The sequence below is a fragment of the Pseudorca crassidens genome, chromosome 16, assembly GCF_039906515.1.
Source record: "Pseudorca crassidens isolate mPseCra1 chromosome 16, mPseCra1.hap1, whole genome shotgun sequence".
NCBI lineage: Eukaryota > Metazoa > Chordata > Mammalia > Artiodactyla > Delphinidae > Pseudorca > Pseudorca crassidens.
The window spans coordinates 24,504,090-24,528,873 of NC_090311.1; the positions used below are offsets into that span (position 1 = coordinate 24,504,090).

Genomic DNA, 24,784 nt, shown 5'->3' on the forward strand with positions numbered 1-24,784 from the left:
AAATGGCTGGACTCGCTGAACAAGGGGCTTGGAGTTTAACGGCCATAAGAGGATAAAAGATGAGTTACTGAGCCTGCATGAAGTGGGTAGATAGTACTGAGACTCCTCCACATAAAGTTAGGAACTTAAAAGAGTTACAGCCTCAGTGTAAAGAGACAACAAAGAGAAATTCACCCACTGGGACAGGAAGACCACAAGGAAATCCAACTCTCTCTCCTGGGTTCTGCATGGGGAAAAAAATGCCTACCCTGAGAATTTGTATCCATGGGTCTTCTATCGTAAGAGTTTAGAGTTCTAATATACATCAACCAGGTAGTCTAGAAAGCCCCAAAATGAGAATTTAACATAAACAATTATCCTAAGCAAGTGATATCTCTTACAGCATCCGACAGAAACAAATGAAAGGACATACCCTTAACCTGGACCATTTCCAAGTTCCATAAATAAAGCCTTTCTGAAAATGAGTTCATAATCCAAAATCCAACACAAACGGAAAAAGTCCACCATGAATGAAAGTCAGCAGTCACAGTAAACAATAGGAAAGACCTCCAAGACCTTCAAATAATAGAACAATCAGATAAAGACTCTAAAATAAATGTTTCAATTAATTGAAGACATAAAGAAAGGAATAAAAACATAAAAGGTCAAGACACTATCAACAAAGACCAGTCATATGTGAAAAAGAAAATAAAAATTAAATTATTGAAAATAAAATCTCGATGGATTGGCTATTAGCAGATAAGCACACCTCAAGAGAGACTTAGTGAACAAGAAGATAAAGCTGAGAAAATGTAACACAATAAATAAAGAGAAGAAAAATATCAAAGAGGTCAGTAGATAAGAAAAAAAGAATGGGACAAAGTCCAACATACATCTAATAAGAGTTCCAGAAGGAGTGAAAATAGAAAGATAAAGGAGAGATTATTCAAAGACACAGTGTTAAAAAAAGAGACAAAAGGCCCAAAATGCAGTCACTTGTGTTAAGCCCACATCAACAAACTGAGACTTAATGCCTAACCCAATTGCAATTTCAGCCTTTCCTAGAAATGTAATCTCAACTGGTCAGTTTGAAATTACCCAGTCAGCACTGGTCATTCCTGGTCAGTGAGGAAATCTGCCTGACAGACCCCTGCTGTACCCCAAAGGAAGGTGACCTTGCCTGAGACAACTCACTCTTTGCTAGTAACTTCCTTGTCCTGCCCCCTTCTGCCTATAAAAGTTTTCCATTTTGTACAGCTCTTTAGAGTTCCTTTCTAATTGCTAGATGGAATGTTGCCCAATTCATGAATTGTTGGAAAAATCCAATAATATCTTTAAAATTTACTCAGTTGAATTTTATTTTTTAACAACAGGAATCCTCAGGTTCAGGAAACACAATGAGTCCTAAGCATAGTAATTAAAACTAAATTCATACCAAATGCATTGTGCTGAAATTCCAGAACATGAAGGACAAAGAGAAACTCTAACAATCAAACAAAGAAAGGGCAGGATACTTAAAAAGGAGCAATAATAATTAGACTGACAGCAGACTCCTCAATAGCATCATTAAAAGCTAACACAGAGGACTAACATCTTCAAAGTACAAGTAGAAAACAGGGTTTCAACTTAACCATTTACAAGTAAGGCCAAAATAAATACATTTTCAGACAAGCAAAAGAGAGTGTTAGTCATTGAAAAATTTGTCATTTTAAGAACTATGAAAGGATGCACTTCAAGAAGAAGGAGATGGAACCTAGAGGTAAGAAACTGGAGAGGTGAAGAAACAGAAAACAAAGGAACTGGTAAATATTCTGGTGAATCTGAATAAATAATTCATAGACTCTATAAAATACTGATGATGATGACTAATACTGGGAAGACTGTAGGAGGTAACTGGAGTTAAAACATTCCAAGTCCCTGCACTGTTTGCAAGAAGGATAAGGATATTGATCAACTTTACATTTGTTTAGACCTGATGTCAACTATGCATGTTAAATTTTTAAGGAAATCAGAGAGAGACAGAATTACACTGAGCGCTGGTACTATTCAGCAAAAATAAATAAATACACCAGGAAAAGGAGAATAGGGAGTAATGAGGAGAGAGAAGTGAGTGGTGGAGGGAAAAAGAGGGAATAAAGAAAACTCAGTCCAAGAGAAAGCAGGAACACACTATTTTTGAGCATTAAAAAAAATATATCAGGGTAAATAGAAAATAAGAAGTAGAAATAACCCTAAAATTATCAATAAATATAAATAGACTAAACACACAAGTCAAAAAACAAAGATATCAGATTAGGTTTTTTTTTTATTACAAGAGACTCATTGAAATATAAGGACACCAAAAGTTTAAAAGTACAGAAAAATGATGCAAAAAAAACTGGTAAAGCTATATTAATATCACACAATTTTATAAGTAAAAGCATTAAGGATTAAGGAGGGTTCTTTCATAATATTAAAGGAACAATTCAACAGGAAGAAGTGTTAACTATAACCTTTTACTCACCTTGTGAACATAATCTAAAATGTACTTAAGGCCAAAAACTACAAGGAAAAATAGACAAATCTCCAAACTTTTTTTCTGTAATTAGGTAGACAAAAAAATTAGGAAAGGTATAGATTTGGACAATGCAATTAACAAGGTTGGTCTGATGAACATCATATAGACTCCCGAATCTTGAACATTTGGAGAATACATATCTTTTTCAAGCACCTAGGCATTGGTTATAAAAACTGACTATCAGCAGAAGCAAGAAGAACTACAATTCTGCAGCCTGTGGAACAAAAACCACATTCACAGAAAGACAGACAAGATGAAAAGGCAGAGGGCTATGTACCAGATGAAGGAACAAGATAAAACCCCAGAAAAACAACTAAATGAAGTGGAGATAGGCAACCTTCCAGAAAAAGAATTCAGAATAATGATAGTGAAGATGATCCAGGACCTCGAAAAATGAATGGAGGCAAAGATCGAGAAGATGCAAGAAATGTTTAACAAAGATCTAGAAGGATTAAAGAACAAACAAACGGAGATGAACAACACAATAACTGAAATGAAAACTACACTAGAAGGAATCAATAGCAGAATAACTAAGGCAGAAGAACGGATAAGTGACCCAGAAGACAGAATGGTGGAATTCACTGCTGCAGAACAGAATAAAGAAAAAAGAATGAAAAGAAATGAAGACAGCCTAAGAAACCTCTGGGACAACATTAAACACAACAACATTCACATGATACAGGTCCCAGAAGGAGAAGAGAGAGAGAAAGGACCGGAGAAAATATTTGAAGAGATTATAGTCAAAATCTTCCCTAACATGGGAAAGGAAATAGCCACCCAAGTCCAGGAAGCTCAGAGAGTCCCATACAGGATAAACCCAAGGAGAAACACACTGAGACACATAGTAATCAAATTGGCAAAAATTAAAGACAAAGAAAAATTATGGAAAGCAGCAAGGGAAAAACGAAAAATAACATACAAGGGAACTCCCATAAGGTTAACAGCTGATTTCTCAGCAGAAACTCTACAAGCCAGAAGGGAGTGGCATGATATACTTAAAGTGATGAAAGGGAAAAAAAAAAAAAAAAAAGTGATGAAAGGGAAGAACCTACAACCAAGATTACTCTACCCGGCAAGGATCTCATTCAGATTGCATAGAGAAATCAAAAGCTTTACAGACAAGCAAAAGCTAAGAGAATTCAGCACCACCAAACCAGCTCTACAACAAATGCTAAAGGAACTTCTCTAACTGGGAAACACAAGAGAAGAAAAGGACCTACAAAAACAAACCCAAAACAATTAAGAAAATGGTCATAGGAGCATACATATAGATAATTACCTTAAATGTGAATGTATTAAATGCTCCAACCAAAAGACACAGGCTTGCTGAATGGATATAAAAACAAGACCCATATATATGCTGTCTACAAGAGACCCACTTCAGACCTAGGGACACATTCAGACTGAAAGTGAGGGGATGGAAAAAGATATTCCATGCAAATGTAAGTCAAAAGATACCTGGAGTAGCAATACTCATATCAGATAAAATAGACTTTAAAATAAAGAATGTTACAAGAGACAAGGAAGGACACTACATAATGATCAAGGGATCAATCCAAGAAGAAGATATAACAATTATAAATATATATGCACCCAACATAGGAGCACCTCAATACATAAGGCAACTGCTAACAGCTATAAAAGAGGAAATCCACAGTAACAGAGTAATACTGGGGGACCTTAACACCTCACTTACACCAATGGACAGATCATCCAAACAGAAAATTAATAAAGAAGCCCAAGCTTTAAATGACACAACAGACCAGATACAGTTTACTGATATTTATAGGACATTCCATCCAAAAACAGCAGATTACACTTTCTTCTCAAGTGCGCATGGAACATTCTCCAGGATAAGTCATATCTTGGGTCACAAATCAAGCCTCAGTAAATTTAAGAAAACTGAAATCATATCAAGCATCTTTTCTGACCACAGTGCTATGAGATTAGAAATCAATTACAGGGAAAAAAACGTAAAAAACACTAACACATGGAAGCTAAACAATATATTACTAAATAACCAAGAGATCACTGAAGAAATCAAAGAGGAAATCAAAAAATACCTAGAGACAAATGACAATGAAAACGCCACGATCCAAAACCTATGGGATGCAGCAAAAGCAGTTCTAAGAGGGAAGTTTAGAGCTATACAAGCCTACCTCAGGAAACAAGAAAAATCTCCAACAATCTAACCTTAAACCTAAAGGAACTAGAGAAAGAAGAACAAACAAAATCCAAAGTTAGCAGAAGGAAAGAAATCATAAATATCAGAGCAGAAATAAATGAAATAGAAACAAAGAAAACAATAGCAAAGATCAATTAAAACTGACTATTTAGCTGGTCACAAAACAAGTCTCAAAGAATCAGTATAATACAGATCACAATGCAAAAAGTGAGAAATCAATAACTAAAAGATAACTTAAATACCTATATTTTTAGAAATTTAAATTTGTACTTTTAATTATCATAGGAGAAACAGTGGATATTTTTTAAGACTTACTCTCAAAATAGAAATAATTTTGAAAATAGAAAATATTTAGGACTAGATGAAAATGAAAATACCACATTTCAAAACCTGCGGGAAGAAATGAAAGTTTTTCAAGGACATTTTGTACCTGTAAATGCTTAGTTATATTAGAAAAGCAGGCTGAACATTAATGAGCTGAGCACCAACCTTAACCAGGTAGAAAAAGAACAGAATGAACCCAATGTATGGTTAATATTATGGGCTTTGGAATTAGAAATATAAGAATAATTGGTCATTTATTTTCTAAGCATAATGCTAAGCTCTTTCAATCCTCCTTTCAACATGCCTTTTATTTTTAACATTTTGCCAATTTTATTTCATCCATCCTCCATCTCCATAACCATGTGTCTCCGATCCCTTCCCCCTTTCTTCATTTCTTTGCTGGAAAATTCTAAAATAAACCCCAGACTATGTATCATTTCATCTGTAAATACTTCAATGCATCTCTCTTATAAAAAGGCTTTTTTTTTCTTTTTACAAAACATAACCATTAACACTCCTACTACACCTTATATAATCAACACTAATTTCTTAATTTCATCCAACACACATCCCATGTTCAGATTTCATTGACTGTAGAGAAAATAATGAACAGAGACACAGACCTTCCATGAGGCCAGCCACACGGAGGGCCCAGGCAAAAGAGGGAGCTACTGTTGTTGGTACATGATAAACGGTGACCGAGGACATTGAGGTGTCATGCTTTCCCCGTGTGGGGATTGAATGAGAGTGATGAAACCTGAGACTATGACTGAGGGCAGCTAAAATGAAGGGGGATAAATGAATTCTTTTGGCCCAATTACATGCCAGTTTCTGTGCTGGCTGTAGAGTGAAGCCATGCTCTTCCTTTCACTGAATTACTCAGTTTCGTAGGGAGCTACTGAAGTTAAATGGTTACACTACTGGGAACAAGTAGCCTTATATTCTAGAATTCTCTACCAAGTGCTGGTTAATTTTATTACCGGGGAGAATCACAGGCTTTCCCCACACTGGAGTGCCCTCAGAAATCAGGGATATTGGCCAGGAGCAAAGTATAGGAGCTCTCTCCCCACATCTGGGGAGTTAGGACCCAGGCAGCCCAGGAGCATCTGTGTGAGTGCACGAAATAGGACAAGGTATCATGTCAAAGATGGAGATCCTGAGCCATTAGTCTTGCACATGCTTAATGTCCCAACAACATCCCTTTTCATAGGTTCTATATTGTCCCATAATACAGATCAAGAACCTCAGGTGCAGAGAAGTTAACCTCACACAGCTACAGATTGGCAGAGGAAGGATTCCAACCCAGGCCACCTAACACCAGAGCTTATATTCTTTATCGACACCAAACTCCTGAGGTTCATCATCCTCATCCGCTGATTGGGGATGACAACCCCCAACCCCAGAACTGTGAAGAGGAATTGAGACAAGGAGATAAAGCCACCAGCACAGTATCTGGCACGATGATGATAATGGTGATGAAGGAAATGATGGTGGTGACAACTGGCACTTGCAAAGATACAGGCCCACAAGGCTGTTACCATTGTTAATTGCTCCAGAATAACTTACTGCATAAAATCCTCAAAAAGATACCTTTCCTTCCATTTCACTCTCACAAACCTTCAAGAGGACATTTGCGCTCTATGTGAAAGCTAGTTTTCAAAGTCAAAATCATGGGATTTCACATTATATGAAGATATGAAGAAAAGTATTTAAAAGAATCTAACAAATAAAACTGCAGAGCAGCGGGGAGCTCACATTACCCAATGCAGTAAGTGTAGCCTTGAACTTAATTTTCTAGAATTCTTGAAATATCGGTGATGGCAGCATAAAAGACCAATTAATCAGATTGTTTGTTCTCTGTGTGTGAGTCCCTGTTGCCATCTACAGTTAAAAATGGGGCATGCAACACTGCCAAATAACTAATTCTGAAAACACTGTCCTGGAGATGATGGTGCTAAGAAAATATACTTGTTCGATGAGTACAGACAATGGAAATGCTACCTGAAGGAGCAGCTCTTTTTCAACCACCTCTTCTGTCTTGCTGATGAGACGCTTCTGCAGGGTATGAATTTTCTGTATCAGCTCAAAGGTACTGGGGTCACTGGCCTACTCGAGGGGAGCAAAATAAAGCAGCTGAAATTATCAGTTTCAAAGCACTGAGGTCCCTATGTAAAATAATTATTGTTCTGTTAAAATCTATTGCAAAGATGTAGACCCAATACAGAAAGAATTAGAACCAAAAAAATAAAAAGTACAACAGATGAGACAGTCATCAAAACAGACTGATGTTTGGCTCTAGTTAGCCAATAAACGGAAAGTGAGTATGCTTATTCCACCAGGGGAAATAATAACAACAGCGGCAATAATGGTAGCTCCTGGGCCAGATACCTGGTTCTCTGCCGCCATCTGGACACTATGCTAAGTGTTTTTCATACATTATCAAATTTTAGTCACATGACAGCCCTACTAGACAGTATTATCTTCCCCTTTTACAGATAAGGCAACTGAGGCTCAGAGGGGGTCATTTACCCACACCGATAAAGGTCAGAGCTGGATTCAAGTCCAGATATGCCTGGCTCCAAAGCCTGGGCTTCTTAATTACTATGCTCTGAGGTTTTCCCTACCATCATTTCTGTTTCCATAGGAATGAGACAGGGTTCCCTAATTCATTCGTTTTCAGGATTCTCCTTTCATAATTGTCAACAAGAAGATTCATTACAGCCTATGACGGGGAAAGTTTCTAGGATGTGGACATCTGCTAATAATTGGCAGCAGAACAGGACCATGGCATTTAGCTCTCAAACGGCATTATCAATCCGTAAGGCTCTGATGCGCCTTCAATAGCTATCTGTGTACAATTCAAACAAGATCTACAGTTATATATTGATAATTTGTCATCTAGACGTTGAACCAAAGCTTTACTTTCAACTGTACTGACATTCTGAATTAATCTAGCAGCTAAATATTTTCAACTACCTCCCAGAGTCTCTTTTCTAATTTTTTTAATAGATATTGACATGGAATTGGAAACTTTAAAGATCTGCTTGAAAACACATGGAATAAACTAATGTGACAGTAAATGAATTTAAAATTTTCAGCTCCTTAGAAAAAGTATAGATACAGGTATATGTATAACTGAATCACTTTGCTGTACACCTGAAACTAACACAACATTGTTAATCAACTGTACTCCAATTAAAAAAAAAAGTGCAACAATCAAAGCTACCACAAAAATAAATTAATTAAATTAAATTAAATTTTCAGCTCCACTTCTCCAAGTGCATCCATGTTATTGTTATTTAGTAAGCTACTCCACTCTTGGCATCTGAAGAGGAATAAATGAGGGTCCAAAAGAGGTGGGGGGAGATATTCCATTGACTATGACTTTGCTTAAGAAATACTAAGCAGTGCCAACCGATATCCATATTTTGGAAGTAGATTTGGCACACATTCACTTGGCAAGACTGGATGTCGTTAAAACTCAGACCTCGTGTTTACATAACAATTTATAATGCATTATCCTTAATGCTTTCTTCATTTAAAGGAAAAAGTGAAAATAGAAAACAAAAACCTACTTGGCTGTTTTTCCCCCTTGCCCTGCTCTTTCTTATATCACATACTTCTATTCTCCCAACACCCTAATTGTTCACTTAGTCAAAGCCCCTTCTGGCACCCACATTGCTGGGTACAACTAAAGGAGGTGGGCATCTTTTTCTTGAATAAGCAGAGCTTGTCTGTTACTGTTATCTGCTGGTGGAAATGTCTATCAGGAGGTCATAAAATAAAATATGAGGTTTATTATCCATCACCTACCAATGGGACTTTGACTGTGTTCCCAGATCCTAAAAGAAGGAGTTTGACTAACACAATGCTAGTTCTTTGAAAAGAGGGCAAGTTCACAAAAGCCCTATTTTCTTTGGGAAATAAAAGGGTGCAAAGGCCAATTGAAAGATGGCGAAGACGCTGGTAGCCAGCGCAGCTGAAGGCAATTAACCATCCAAGACAAACAGGTAGCCGCAAAATAGCTGGTTGACCAAACACTGCTTAAACAACAACAAAAAATAATAATAATCAATGTCAATTGGTGAGGCCAGTTCACAGCTTTCACTGGGTCTTCTTTAGGCAGAAAGGATTTTGTCCAAGACTTTTAAAAACAAAACCCAAATCTGGAACAATCCAATTTACATTTGATCTAGCCTTGGATTTTAGGTGACAATGGCATAGTATGAAATAAAAACATGCTTCTTATTGTGCTTTAGGTAAGAAGACAAGCAGGTTAGAAGGAGGTTTGGGGGTGGGAGGAAGGTTCCCCCGAATGTTACCTCAAGCTTTCTCCATCTGTGCACATTCATGGGGTTCTCCAGTTCCTCCTCCAGGGCTCGGCATCTTGTCCTCTCCTTCAGGAATTCCCTTTGCGTGTGAAAAAGCTCCTGCCTGAATAAGACAAACTTTCTTTTGCAAAGAAGTTCTCCACCCATTTGAATATCCTTTACGTGCGCACTCCATCTTATACAAAAAGCTGGGATCAGAGAGACTTCAGGACCACTGAGACTAGCCTCCTAATCTGCGCAAGACACAGATGATATCAATTCTTGCAGAGTGCAAACTTCAGCTTTAGCTTTACAAAAAAAAAGTACCAGAGCTTCAGAATTATGATTCTGGATACCCAAGGAATTTGAGAAGTATATGGAAAGAAGAGGGAGGAGGTAAATTATGAGGATTTCAATATATTGTTCAATGTGTCTAAACGTCTCCTACAGTAGCAGAAAACAAGCCACATTCCACCATGAGGTATGGCATCTGAATACAAGAGACTGAGGCTCAGGTGAGAACCTGACATCAATTAGGGCAGCGCATCACCACCCTGATGGCATACGGAATCACCTGGGGAACTTTAACAACATACCTTTGCCTGGACCCAACCCCCAAAGGGATTCTGCTTTAATTGGTCTAGCATGCAGTTTGGGTTTCATAGATTTTTTAAGTCCTGCTGGTAATTCTAATGTGTAGCCAGCATTGAAAAACACCAAATTAGAAGTGATCTTTTCTCTCATGTTCCGCAACTACACAGATGGCTGAAAAAGTCCCGAAGAACTAGCTCTGGCTCAAACATACTTCTAAAATCTGTAGGAATCTCTAGTTAATAGGTAACGGGCTACAGCCATCCACAGTATCCAGTGAGCTGGCTGCCACCCTATTGAAAGAGAAGCTCTGCTGGGAGGTGGAGAAGAGGCAAGCACTCGTGTTGACACGGGCAAGAGGATATTATTATCTGTCCTCATCTGCTGCGTGTGCGGCAGATTACTAATACTAAGCCATCTCTTTTACTTAATTGCTTCATTTAAACCAATAATACAACTTCCCCTCATTAGCAAGACAAACCATTAGAATTAACTGCATAATGTTCACTCAACAGGGAGCTCAAGCTGCTTAGAATTAAAACCATATTTTTAACACTACGATTTTCTAGAGTGTCATCAGTAGCGAAGGGCAAGTTAGCTACTATTATTGATGGCTTCTTTTGTACCAGACTCTGTGCTAGGCATATTACGTTCCTTTTCGTGTTTAATTTTAACTGCAAGCCTTAAGCTCAGATAAGTGATTTGCCCAAGGTCACACAGCTTGTAGGTGACAAGTCTGAGATTGGAATTCACGCCTGCTTGCCTCCAATATTTTTATTGTCTTCCCATTATAAAGAAAGGTAAAATCTATTATCAACAAACCAGCAATGTTGACTGAGAATGGGTAGAATTTGGTCCTTTGTGTATATAATAAAAATAACACATGGCTGGCAAGTTTAGTGATGGTCTTGGAGATCATTCAATAGCTACTTAGAATGAACCCATTTGTCTCCAAAATGTCAATGGTAGCATCTCTGGATAGTAAACTTATGAGAGATTTTCTAATCGCATCTTCATAATTTTTCTGCATGCCCCATGTTTTCTACAATGTATCTGTACTACTTTCATCGTCTGAAATATGAGCAACTCTTAAAAAGAAAAAATAGAGTACTGATCTATCCAAGATGGCGGCAACTTCCCTTGCTCTTCCTGAACATATTCACTGCATTTAAATACCAAAACTATCTAATTCAATTAATTTAAGAAGTAGATCCAAACTGTGTCCTTGTCCCGAGGTGGGCAAGGATACTGTTCATCTACAAGTCTGCGGAGAATAAGATAGCTACTGTGAAAACACCAGACCTATTATGTGGTTTCCTGCAATTGCCTATATGGAATATGGTGATGTTTTCCCAAAGGGAAAGTAGATCTTGTATACTGTAAGATTTAAAGCAAAGAGAAGGCACACTAAGCTCAAATGAAAGCCGCAGAAGATAAATCAAGAGTGAGATGTAAAATCTGGCCGCCTTCTAAGGAAACACAGTTTTCAAACAGTGTAAAATTAAATTTTTCCCCTCTTTTCATTCTGCATGTAATTCCAAGAAAAAGACGTGCAGACGTTACCAGGATTCAATTTAAATATTGATGCTCCATTTCTTGCATACTGCCTTATTAAAGAAATTCTAAAAATCTCACTGGGGGAATTTTTTTCTGAGTTGTAACTAGTTTGTGGTTATGATTTGACTTGAAATTTCTTTTTCTAAATCCAGAATAAAGTTTTCAAAAAATCCTTTTGCACTTGCTTATGTTCCCCTGAAAGGAAACCAGTTCATTTTTTGTGACATAGAATGGGCACGATATAGATTCTGGATTATGGAAAAGTTGTTCTCATTATCTGCTAATCATTTCAACATAAAAAAAATTATTTTATGCAACTTGATAAAGACCTTCAATGACCAACAGGAGGAACACAAGGTCATTTCAGGAGTTCCTCACAGAGTGCTGTGTGCTCAGCTCCCAGGGGGTCTTCTATTACCTGAGTTCGTCAACATTAGCCACACTCCTGGCAAGAATCCCCTTTTCCCAGCGAAGCTTCTTGATCTCAAGTTTGAGGATTCTCATGTCCTCCAACCTCTGGTTGTACTGGCTCTCGCCTTTATTCAGCACGGACTGCTGGATCTTGATCTTCTCGTAGAGCAAAGCCAGCTCATCATTGCGACGGACTAGCTGTGACCCAAGGATATCTCTCTCGCTGATGACCTACAAAGGTAGGGAAGGGCACGGCCACCAGGGGACAAAAAGTCCCACGTTTCATCATGGCAGCAGCATTCAGTCTGTCAATGAACACCCATCCAATGGCCACATGTGCTAGGCACCCAGTGGGTGAGGCCCTGGAAATAGTCTGCTAGACAACCAACACTGGACTCCTCCCATGACAGTTGGTAGCCTTGTTGGAAAGAGTACAACAAATAATCCATAATAATAATAATACAATAATCCTTGGCCCATGCCTGTTTGCTTGGTTGGTTTTCTCCAACACATTATAAGTGTTTAAATTTGAATGCCTTTAGGGTGAGCTAACTCTTGCCAAGTTCTACTATTCCTTACTGTCTTGCATTAGCCAATGTCTCTTTTTCTTAACCTGCCAGATCTCTGAAAGCATTTAAGTTTCTAACCTCCAAGTTATGTAATTATTCATTGTAATTATACAGGGGCAATTATATTATGCTGGAATGTAAGCTCCCCGAGGACAGGGACCTTATTTTCTTGTTGGTCAGTGTATTCCCCAGAGTCTAGAGGAGTGGCTGACACATAGTAAGTGCTCATAAACAGGAGCTGAATAAATGAATGAATATTTCATAATTAATCAACAGAAGGTGGGTCTCTGGGGCTGTTCTTCTGATAGACTGAAGGGAAGAGCTTAGAAAAGAATGAGGCTTTGTGAAGAGTTGCATCAAACAGTTGTGTCTGCTGATAAGGTCTGCAGGTCTGGTGAGGAGATGTTCTTACCTGGTCTAACTCCTTCTTCTGTCTCAGCCTCTCCCCATCAGCCTCGGCAATGATTCGCAGGAGTTTTCTCTCTTCGGCTTCCTGCTTTTCAATGAAGTGTTTGGTCTCCAATGCTTGTTGTCTCAGCTTCTGCAGCTCAGCCTGACAAAGAGTGAAAGACCAATTTCGCTCTGTAACAGCACAAACCAGGACGGCAGGGCCCAGATTTAGATGGACAGTGTGCTTCTTATACTTCCCTGTGATGTTTCATTTAGCATGGTTTGATCATCCTCACAAGCAAAGCAAGCTTCATACACACACACACACACACAGCCTGTAAAGAAACAACAGTGCACATTAAGGTGATCATGTTTTATTCTATGAGTTGTGCCCTTGAGGGATTTCCATCATTTTTCTATATAAGCATAGCAGGGACCTCATTGGTATTCAGCAGCAGTTCTCTTACCAGCTAAACATGGGGAAAATTCACAAATAGTACAGAGAAGGATGTGGGGAGCAGCATGGTGGGGGGTTGGGTGAGGGCAGCTCTCTATGTACCAGCTCCTATAACAGTCCTAATACCACCAGCATATCAACTGCAGAGATAAAGCCTATTACAAGCAACACTTAAATTAATAAAGATAGCAACCAAGGGTCTATCATATAAAACATCTTGATGGAACAGAAGAGATGTTATAGTATAAAAAGATATATAGATCTTACTCTTAAGACGATTACAATCTAGATGAGAAGATAAGATATATAAGTATTATGCAAATATTAACAAGTCCAGGCAATAATGTTCCAGGATCTGTATTATCACACAGACAGTGAATTGATGCTACAGGAGGTCAGAGGACTGCAGTTGTTAGCAAGGCTTCCTGGGAGAACTCAGATCTTGAGGCTCCTGAGGCTACATGGAAATCCTAAGAGTGATGGGGAAAGCATGCTATGAACTGGTCATTTTCAGAAGGAAAATTCCCCTCATCAAAGGACACATTTGCTTCAATTCCACAAGTATATTTGTGGCTTACAATATTCCTGGCATGATATTAGGTATTTTGCCTCAGTACTCTTATCCCCATTTCACAAATGCAATTACAGAGACAAAGAAAAACAAATCAACTTGACCAAGGTCACACAGCTAATAAGTAGCAGAGTTGAAATGCCATCCTAGATCTTTTGATTCCAAAGCTTTTGCCCCCTTTGCTATCACCACACAATAGTTCCAAGTCAAATACAGAAAATGAGTAAGACATGACGGATTCGCCACCCATCGAAGATGACAAATATAACCAACTACACTACGGTGTGGAAATGCTCTCTACTGTGTGAAGAAGGACATGGGAGAACAGGAAAGAGTTCATATTTCTTCCTGGGGTTTAGAGGGAAAAATCAGTCAGGGTTTTCGCAGTTGACAGTTATTTCTAAAATGGAGAGGTATGTGCTGGGGAGAGAGCAGTCAATGGTCAGGCTTGTGTGAACAAAAGCATGTAAACTATAAAGTACCTGGTGTGTTGACCAGACAGCAGAGCATCCAATGTGGCTGAGTTAGAGTATTAGGTAGGGAATAGCAGGAGGTAAGGCTGGTAAAACAGCTGAGCCAACCTGAGAAGGGCCCTGTATGCCATGTGCTGTGGACAGTATGCAACGGGGAGCCACAAAGTTAATCATAGTAAAGGAAAGAAGAATAAGTCTTCGAGAGCCTCCAAGCCCATACAGGAAGGACAGGTGGTATCACAACCAGGTCAACACAAGAAGGAAAAATGCAGGAAGAATTCTGCTTTCACCCATGCCTGAAATCACAAGGGAGATGACAAGACAATATTAAGGCTCCAACTTTTTGGACTTCCCTGGTGGTCCAGTGGCTAAGACTCCACGCTCCCAATGCAAGGGATCTGGGCTCAATCCCTGGTCTAGGAACTAGATCCCACATGTCGCAACTAAGAGTTTTCATGCTGCAACTAAAGATCTCACATGCCATAACTAAAAGATCCCATGTGCCGCAACTAAGACCTGGCACAGCCAAATAAATAAATATTTTTTTTTAAAAAAAAGGCTCCAACTTTTCAATGGCCTGCAGGTCAACAAGTGAAAATGAAAAAGTAATAATTTTCTCCTTCAAGAATGTATTGGGTCCCCCACCTCCATCCACCCAGAAATGTCATTGGGATGACAGAACACCGAATATTTGCCAAGTGAGTGCCTGCGAACCAACCCAACTCTAGTTGCAGCCTGCCTCTAATCCATGAAGACCAAGAGTCATTAGTTGAATAGCTCAGACTTATCCAAACAGTACAAGATACTATGCACCTAGCAAAAGACCTGTAATGTCACAAACTAAATGCAGCTAGCTACTATAAAACCCAGAGTTTCCTTTATGACGTTTTGTTTGTTCATTCATGAAATATATTTTGGTCCAGGGATAAGCAAAAGGAAATACTTAGTGAGAAAAGATCTGGTCTAGTATTTACCAGTTTGGGGGATTGCCTGTTAGGAAAGAGAGTGAAGAACCAGCCTTTCTACTTCTATAATCATTTAAGGTGACAGCAAAGACAGCAATAAAATACCCGTTTGGCTCATGCTTTCTTTAATAAAACTTTTATTTTCCCAAATGTGTGACATTCACTTCCCTGTTCCTAAGTGCCGAGAGCTGATCAGAATCCATCAGCAGAACAAAATGAAATGGCTGTTATATTAAAATGCAATCAATGGTGTGTAAAAGTATCTGTCTGAAATGTAAAACCATTCATGTGTTTGGCATTGCTGGGTGTTTTTTTTCATAATATATCAAAATTCTGAGTGGTCTCCTTATGTCATAAATTTATGGGCTGTAAACAAGATGCGCCATTAGACGTTGGCAGCAAATGTTAACATCAACAAAATACCTTAGGTCTAATGCATTTAGCAGCTGTAACTCTGAGCTGTCTCATCCAGGAAAGATGGTAACAACTACTGTGCACACAAAAGCTCATCAAGTAATGTTCTAGGTGGGACCCAAGGTATGAAGTTGTAACACAATGTCAGGACACACTCTTTAGTCACTGCCTCTACAATTTTACAGTTTTGTGACAGGTGTTTACAGAATATATATCATCCAATCTTGCTGCAGGCATAAGTCATATCTCAAGAATCATAGTTGAGGGAGTTTCACCCATTCATACAGGATCCCAACATTCACTGGGTTTCACAGAAACCATCTGTTTATTTCTAGCAGAACAAATAGGACCACCTAAAGTCTTCTGGCCATGAGAATAATTAGGCTTTCTCTCTGTCTCCCCCACTCGCCTCCGACAGTTCCCATCCGTGTCACTCTAGAGAGTCGACTAAGTACAAGGATATGGTGCCCTGAAGCCAGTTGCTAATGTGATGCTGAGCTCTGGACATAGAGAATTTGCTACTGAATTATTCACCAAGAGTCAAAGTGCTGTCAGATTGACGTGGGATGATTGGGAGGTGACAAACAGAATCGAGAGCTTGTTAGGACTGGAAGGCAGACACTCCACATGAGACGGCCCCTTTAGTGCTGATGAAACAAGACGGGGACACAATGGGCAGATGAACGCAGATGCAGCAACATCTACAAAGATCTACTGACATTCTGTCATAACCATCACGTGCTGACAATGTCTAGAATCCTGAGGAGTCAGGAGAGCCGGGTAGCAACTGAAAAGGAAAAAGAAACATGGAAGAAGCAAGACTTTTCTTTTGAGGGAGATGAATGAGGATGGGGATGACCTATTACGGACGATTGTCTGTCGAGTTGGAGAAGCAGTAAATTGGGTTGTCCTGTCAAAAGGCATCTCATGGTCTACCAAACCGGCTAGGGCTTGCCCTTCCGGGAGGGATTATGTAGCCACATAGCTTTGTAGAACTCATAATAATAAACTACATGTCTCTCATGGAGCAAAGTTACTAGAAAATCTGCCCTCCCCTCCAGGGTTTTGGTTCGCGAACCTCAGATGCTTGAAATCCAGAGACCTCTGTAAACGTGATTCATCTTTGAGGCTAAAAAAGTCAAGAGGCTAAATGAAACTCAACGTTCAAGCTGTCACATTTTTCTAAAGAATGTCAAATGGGCTTAATGATAGGCCAAAATTATCCAGTCAAAGCACCACTGCAAGTTCCCCTTGGATAACCTCAAATAATAAATCAAGGAGGCAGCCTTTTTCTGTTCCTAATTCTTGCCTTAATGGGAAAACCTGAGGAAAAGGCATCCTAGTTTCACAGCAAGTCCAAAGCAACCATCTTCCTATAATCGATGACCCAAAGCTATCCAGACCTAGGATTCCTCATTTAGAGCAGACTCTCTAGAGCAGAAGCCCTTTAATCATCTCTCTTATTCACAAGCTGCCAACTCTGCTGGCCCAGGACCAAAAAACAGGACCCTATTATCCTTTATTTTATTATGATGCTTCTTTGGAGCTATGTGTGTAGATGTCTAATGATGGAGAGTGTAATTGAAACCAATATTAACCAAAGTCAAACTAAGGAATCAGGAGTAATTGCTTTTTTGCATAGGACATTACTTATTCTAAAGCAGGATTTTGTCTACCTTGGACCCCATTATGCAGCAATAGTTAATCTTTTGAGAAGAGCATTACTTGGGAAAGTAAGAGATGAGGATCAATGTCATCCTCTGAAACGAAGAGATGATGTACCAAGTCAAGTTACACTGAAGCCTAGCTAACGTGAGTCCATGAGGCCCGTGGGTGAAGCAACGTTTACAATAAGATTCTTCTGATTCAGCCCATAATAAATAAACCCCATCCCACTATAGACTCCAGAGTGGTATAGAAACATACTACCTTCTATAAAACTGTTTTCAAACAAGGAAAATAAGGACAAAGACACAGGATATTTTCAAATTTTAGAAAATATATTTATGTTTCTTTATATGTAAATAAACTTTAGTACAGAATTTTCTGTTTTTTTCTGTCATGAACTAGAGTGGGGAGATGACAGTTTTAGGTAAATAAATCAATTAACATATCTCTATTGTAAAGGCACTTTTGTTACATTTTAATCTTTCTCAAACCTCACGTATCTTAATTTAATGTAGTAGTTCTGTTTCCAACCTATCATTAAGTTGACAAAACCTATTATTAAACTGAGAGTGCATAGGTCAATCTATGGCATCATGGAATCAAGGAAATTTGGCATTAAACCTGTCCAACACGAGATACACGTTTTCAAGATAGGAACTATCTCTGAAGTTAATTATATGCAGAAACTGAGGTAACCAGTCTCATTGTTTGTAGAAAGTTCCTGCAAGTGGCTCATAAACATATGCAAAAAATAAAAGTGGCATTATTCTCTTAGAAGTTCCTTTTTTAATTCTTTGGTCAAATGGATTAGAAGGGAAATCTACTGGATTTGATAGGAAAAGGAAAATACACTAGGTTTAGTGAATGTGTACAGTAAAACATTTAGTTCAAGGATTTGATATGGTATAATTATTTGGCATGTATTTTGGGGAAGAGTCTTTATATTATATTAGTAGACATAGAATGTTCTAAATTAGTAGATTTAAAAGTATATATCTTAGTAATACGTGTGAAGACAAAGGTGATTCCCTAGAGGAGTGGCTGCAAAGTTCTTAGATTCACAGAAGTAAGGTGAACAATGAATCTAGTTGAGGGCAAATCAAGTGAGGACAAAGCTTAACACCTGGTAGTTAATGATGCTGAGGGCAGCAAAGGCACATGCACATGAAGTAAACAAGGATTAGGACAGAGGGACAAAAGGTCCTGCCAGCATTGCCTTATAGAAGCCCCAGGGAGGAGTTTGGGAGGGTTGAGTACAGGCAAAGTGCTGGACTTGGGCTGTAAATGCAAAGAGATTGTGGTCAGCCTGAAAGTTCCAGGACTTCCTGGGACCTGCTAAGTTCTCTTGCACTGATGCCATGATAGCCATCACAGGTAAACTAGGTGCTCTGCATCTGCACCGGCCCCTCCCCATTCTACCTGAGAGCACTCCTCTAGGGAAGACTGACCTGGAGGTGGTGGAGGTCATCCTCCAGGTGCTTTGGTTGTTTTTCCCGCCCCCTTACTCCCCTCCATGAGCATGGAGCCTGGCCCCAATAGGTCCAATCGATTGACTATTGGTTCATTGCTTTTATTATAAGGTGTGTACCTTCAACGTTTCCTTCTCCTTTTCTATGTGCTGTTGTTCCAGATGTAGCTTCGCAAGTGCTGACTCCTTGGCTGAGATTTCTTCTTTCAATTGATCTACCTGATGAGTCATAATCTTTAATTTTCTATTCATTTCCATTATTTCATCCTAACAGAATAAAAGGAGAAATGTTTGAAAGTGAATTAAATAGACATCACCATGCCTATGGAAGTTCCAAACACATTCAAGAGCTTTTAAGGGAGACTCACTCAAAACAATGGTCTCAACTGGGCTATTCCTTTGTATTTTGTGCCCATCAACCTCAAAGTACTTTATAGCATTAACTCTCCAAATATTCTCATGAGATAAAGTATACATAATGAATATGTCATACACACACACACACACACACTTTATTCTTCACTGTACAAGAGAGGAATTGGAATCACAACAAGCATTTTTAACTAAAAGATTACAAAGCAAAGCTCTGCAATTAAATGACAAGTGTATACTGCTCCCCTCTGAGTCATGGTAGCTATTAGCAGTTTTAAAAATTAGAAAGAGGAGAATGGCAATTCTACATAATAATTAAAACCAGCACCATGATCTTCACATCCAATCAAGTTTCGTTATTTCCATTTCAAACAATCTGACAGTTCTGCATAAACTGATCTTCTCTTTCAGGTGAATTCCACGATATTTCTTTCTGCATCTATTTTAAATCCTGCCATTAGGATAACAGAAACTGCTTTAAACCCAGGATGGGGAAGAATCAAAATGTAAAGACATAAATATATTCTTTACCTGAGCTTCAACCAGATTTTTGCTATACAGATTCCTGTCTGACCGCACAACTTCATACAGGTTCTGTTGCTGTTTTAATTTAGTCTCTGATTCAGCGATTTTTTTCCTGTAGTCAAAAATCTGCATTTCACGGACTTTTATGCCTTCCATGTTCATGAGGACCTGGAGGAGAAAGAAGTAATAAAGATGGTTGAATAGCCCATCTGTGGTTATCGGTTCAGGACAAACAGAGATTTTTTTATCGAAGGGTAGCTCGTAGAAATGCCAGCAATCAGAAAATGTGACTGTGGCTATAATCACTGCAGTACAACACAGACATTCAGCCCAGCTGATGAGGGGCAAACATATACTTTATCTATGCCGGAGTTCTGCTCAAGCATGAAGGCTTAGCGCAGCTATTCTGTGATCACAAGAGGGAAAAGAAAGTAAAGAAATTCCTTCAATTCTGAAAACCTCTCTTGACCACCCCACCCACCAAAAAAGGAAAGAAAAAAAAAGAAGCACAGGCTTAAACAGATCTTAACACAAAGCACTAGGAAGGATAAGAGATAACTTAGCTGTTTGGCCATACTCATGGCTTTATAAGGTTGACCACGAGAAAGAAAAGTGGCCTTTGAACACTGATAGCGGTCATAACACTGTCTTGCCAATGTCAAACTCACTCCATCAGGGAAACCCAAAGGACTTCATAAAAATATGTGTTCTATTGTGCATGAAACACTTCTAGGCAAGATGAGATGCAAGAATTACTGCCTCGGGACTTCCCTGGTGGCGCAGTGGTTAAGAATCCGCCTGGCAATGCAGGGGACACGGGTTCAATCCCTGGTCCAGGAAGATCCCACATGCCGCGGAGCAATTAAGCCCGTGCGCCACAACTACTGAGCACGTGTGCCACAATTACTGAAGCCCACGTGCTTAGAGCCTGTGCTCTGCAACAAGAGAAGCCACCGCAATAGGAAGCCCGTGCACCGCAACGAAGAGTAGCCCCTGCCCATTGCAACTAGAGAAAGCCCACGTGCAGCAATGAAGACCCAACACAGCCAAAAATTAAAAAAAAAAAAAAGAATAACTGCCTCCTTTTTGCAAGTATGAAGAACTGAGGCCTGAAATTCTACCATGAGCCTATACCTCTCAACAAGCAATCCATACAGTAGAAATAAGGTAATCATGACTCTCAGCTGCAATGGCCACAGAAATTGATTTTCTAAGGACAAACCTCTTCAAAAATTCCTTAAGAAAAAAAAAATTTAGCAGGAAGACTGATTAAATCAATGGAGCTTATGATCTAACAACAGTTAGAACACACAGGAGAAAATTCTTAAGAATATTTCACTGCATTTCAGTGGAGTTCTCTTAATTAATGATTACAGTTGAAAGAAATAAGCAGAGCAATATGACAGAGAAGGAAAGAAGGGTTTCCTCTAAAGAAGAGGCACTTTACCTAGAACCTAAAGGTCAAAAAGGACTTAGGCCTTTTGCCATGCCGATACTGTGAATCAGGTGTGGACTATCTGTGAGCGTCATGTTCCCAAACCACTGCACGAGGGAATTCTTTTACTCCACTTGTGGAGTTAGTATTCCAGAAAATATACTTCAAGAAACCCTCTTCTAATGTTTTCCCATCAGAGTTAATGATGGCTGGTGTTTAATATATTTTCCTTTATATCTTTAAATAAACACCTTTCAAAGTTTTCTTAGGCTTATATTTAAGGAGGGATGGGATTAAATTTTAGTAAATGTCTTTTTAGCATATATTATTTTGCACTGCATTATTGGGTCTACTGATTTGATATACTTAGTAATAAATATTTCCTTTTACAAGTATTTTATTTCTTTATACATAGTCCCATGTGCCACAGTTCTAAATAAATGCATAAATGGAAAATATACCTTTATTTCCTTTTCCTTACTTACTTGGACCTTCCTTCTTCCTTCAACCCACATCAATCCCCCATTGATACATAAAGTAACCAGGTTAATAATCTACTATGTGTTCTTCCAAATTTTCTTTGAATTCTGCATATTCTATTTAGGTCTACTAAAGTCATCATTATAACATCATCATAACAATAGCTAATATTTCTCAGGTACTTTCTATATACCGAGAATTTTACATGTATTAACTCATTTAATCTTCACAAAAATCCTATGAGATGTGCATTATCATCACCCCACTTTCACAAACAAGGAAACTGAACTCAAAAGAAGTAATATAGTTCACAGCTGTTCAACTAGTGAATATACAGATACAGGGATTTGTTTGTTTTCCTTTTGCTTTTTGAGTTTGGTCTTTATTTTTTAGCAAAATGGGATCCTCTTATATACCTTTATGCACCTTGATTTTTATCACTTAGTAATACTTCGTGGAAATCAGGTGGATTAGCTCTAATTCATTCTCTTTGAAGGGGACATAATGCCCTACAGTGTGGATGAACCATCATATACTCAGCTCCTCCCCTCTGATGGGCATTCACTTGGTTTCCACTTTTTTGCCACTCTGAGCCATGCTGCAATAAACATTTTATACATGTGTCCCTATGCACTTGTCTTTTTACTTCTATTGAGATGGATTCCCAGGAGTGGACTATCTGGCTCAAAAGACATATATATTTTTAACTTTAATAGATATTGCTAGATTGCTTTCCAAAATGGCTGTAACACTTTACATTTCCATACCGCCAGCAATAGTTTTCTTAGTAGAAAACTATCCTTGCAGTTGCAGGATAAACCCTCTTTGGTCATACTGGATGATTCTTTTAATGTACCGTTGAATTTGGTTTGCTAGAATTTAGGATGCTGCATACCTATTCATAAGTGACCTAAGTCTATAGCTTTCTTTTTGTTTCTATTTCAATATCAAGATTTCTGCTAGTTTCATAAAGTGAGCAGAGTACCCTTCTGTTCACTCATTCATCCACTCACCTACTTATTCATTCACTCACTGAACATGCATTGAGGACCCATCTATGACAGGCACTGTAAAAGCACTAGTGATGTAAAGAAGAATAAGATGCATTCCCTACCCTCAAGTTCACCTCTAGTGAGTGACTCCACCATAAAATGGATAATCAAGGAACGGATACAACCAATAATCTGAGATACGCATAGGGTGTTATGACAGAATTAAACACTGGGAGGTTAATAGGATGGTCATTCACATCTTATCTAAGAAGTTAATATTTGGTATTTACATAATTTGTGAGAACCACCTCTTCCTTCTTGTTCCTCAATCACCCCAGCCAAGGACTCACCCCAAGCTCTCTCCTCGGCCCGGAGTCTTTGTTCATTATCACAGCAGAAGGCAGGAGTTACATCAGTATAGTAATGCCAATCAATATTACCCCAAAGAATATACAGTACATTTTTCTAAATTCACACACACACAAAAATTTATATAGCCTGAGAATTATCTGATTCTTAAAAGTGTGAAGGAACTCAATTCTAAAATAATTAGGTCCCCAGTGACAATGCTGCAGCTAATTCTCTCTCAGCCTTTTTGGTGGCTTCCATGGTTATTAATCTTTCTATGGTTTCTACTTCTCCTTGAGTCAAGCCTCGATGTGTGCACATATTTTCAAGAAAATTATCTATTTCAACCAATCTTTTAAATTTATGCAACCAGAGTTGTACAAAGTATTTTTATATGATTTTGCTGTTCTACTATTATTAATTGCTATCACTCACTTTGTGTGGAAAGAAAATGGCCCAAGGTAAGAATGTATACAGACTCCGTGATGAATGGCTTGCATCATTGGTTGGGGGGCTGGAAGGAACAAAATTAGAAAATCTGAGAAGAGGAGGTCTGGAGAAGAGGCACATGGACAGATCTGAAATGAAAAGAAATCCCACTCCTTCCTCCATCATTTTTTTTGATCTGTACCTTTAGAATCCTTAAAAATGAGTAGCAGGTGGCCTTTTAATGTACTACCACTAGGAACTAAAATGTATAAGTTAAGAACAAATGTGAAACCTAAATAAGGTATCCATTCCTGGATCTGTTACTTGTTTGATTTTTTAAAAGAAAGGGACTATCTCAGCCCAAAATTTAGCCTTTCTGTGGACATGACCACCCTCGTTGGGGTCGGTGAAATGAATAGATTGAAAATACTTTGAAGAGCATCATCAGCATTCAGAATATCAAGCAGCACATCAGAGAAAAGAAAAAAAATTACTTGTTCAATCACTTTGGGAGATATTACAGCAAGAATAATCCTTCGCACAGACAGAATCATGCTCCAGAGAAAGGATGCAGACAAGGACATTTCTTTTTTGGGCACCCAGCTAGCAGGGTCCATCTTTCTGCAGACAACAATGCACAAAATCAAACTTGCTTCCGGATTCTTAAAGCTGGGAGTAATAGGAACCCATCATGATACCAAGAAGATCAAGGGTATTTCATTTAAATGACAACGAAAATTGTAGAAGTACTGAAACAAAGGGAAAAGACAATTCACAAAGCAATTCAGTTCTAAGTGTTGGGGCTCAATTTGTTTTGATGGAAATCATTCAAAGCAATGTCACATAGAGGTTCAAATCCTGAAAATTCATAAAATATGTGGAGTGTTAAATAGAGGCAAAACCCTTAATCAGCATAATGTCCCCAGTTTAAAAGGATGTATCAGAGAATGTAGAATGCCAGCTATGGGGCTGGAGCTTAATTAATTGATTACACTTTAGATACCTCAAACCAACTCATGAGCTAAATCACAACCAAATATAGAAAGTTTTATTATAGCCAGAGGGTTGGAGATCCTAGCACGTGGAGGCCTGCTTCAGAGGAGCCCCGAAAGTGCTTACGGTGCACTATCAGGGTACAATCTCAGTTTATAACCTACTACCTTTTCTTTTTCTGTTAAAACAAGCTGCCAATAGAAACGAGCGAGATAAAAATCAATAACGCGTGCTGGAAATCTGCAGCCATACTCATATGGACTTAGGCAGGATGAGAAAGTGGGCCATTGAATTCGGAATCCTCTAGCTTGCATTTGATGA

At 38.6% G+C, this 24,784-nt stretch overlaps 1 protein-coding gene across 1 annotated transcript in view; it reads right to left on the minus strand.

Annotated features, from left to right (window-relative positions):
- Positions 1 to 24,784, minus strand: part of CFAP58 (cilia and flagella associated protein 58) — a 114,993-nt gene that overhangs the window by 59,027 nt on the left and 31,182 nt on the right. Inside the window, exons 10-15 of the mRNA XM_067709473.1 lie at positions 19,793 to 19,954; positions 19,010 to 19,156; positions 12,896 to 13,036; positions 11,922 to 12,145; positions 9,368 to 9,479; positions 7,047 to 7,151 (exon numbers count right to left, since the gene is read on the minus strand). Coding sequence (XP_067565574.1) covers positions 7,047 to 7,151; positions 9,368 to 9,479; positions 11,922 to 12,145; positions 12,896 to 13,036; positions 19,010 to 19,156; positions 19,793 to 19,954 — 891 coding nt within the window. The remainder of the gene's footprint in view (positions 1 to 7,046; positions 7,152 to 9,367; positions 9,480 to 11,921; positions 12,146 to 12,895; positions 13,037 to 19,009; positions 19,157 to 19,792; positions 19,955 to 24,784) is intronic.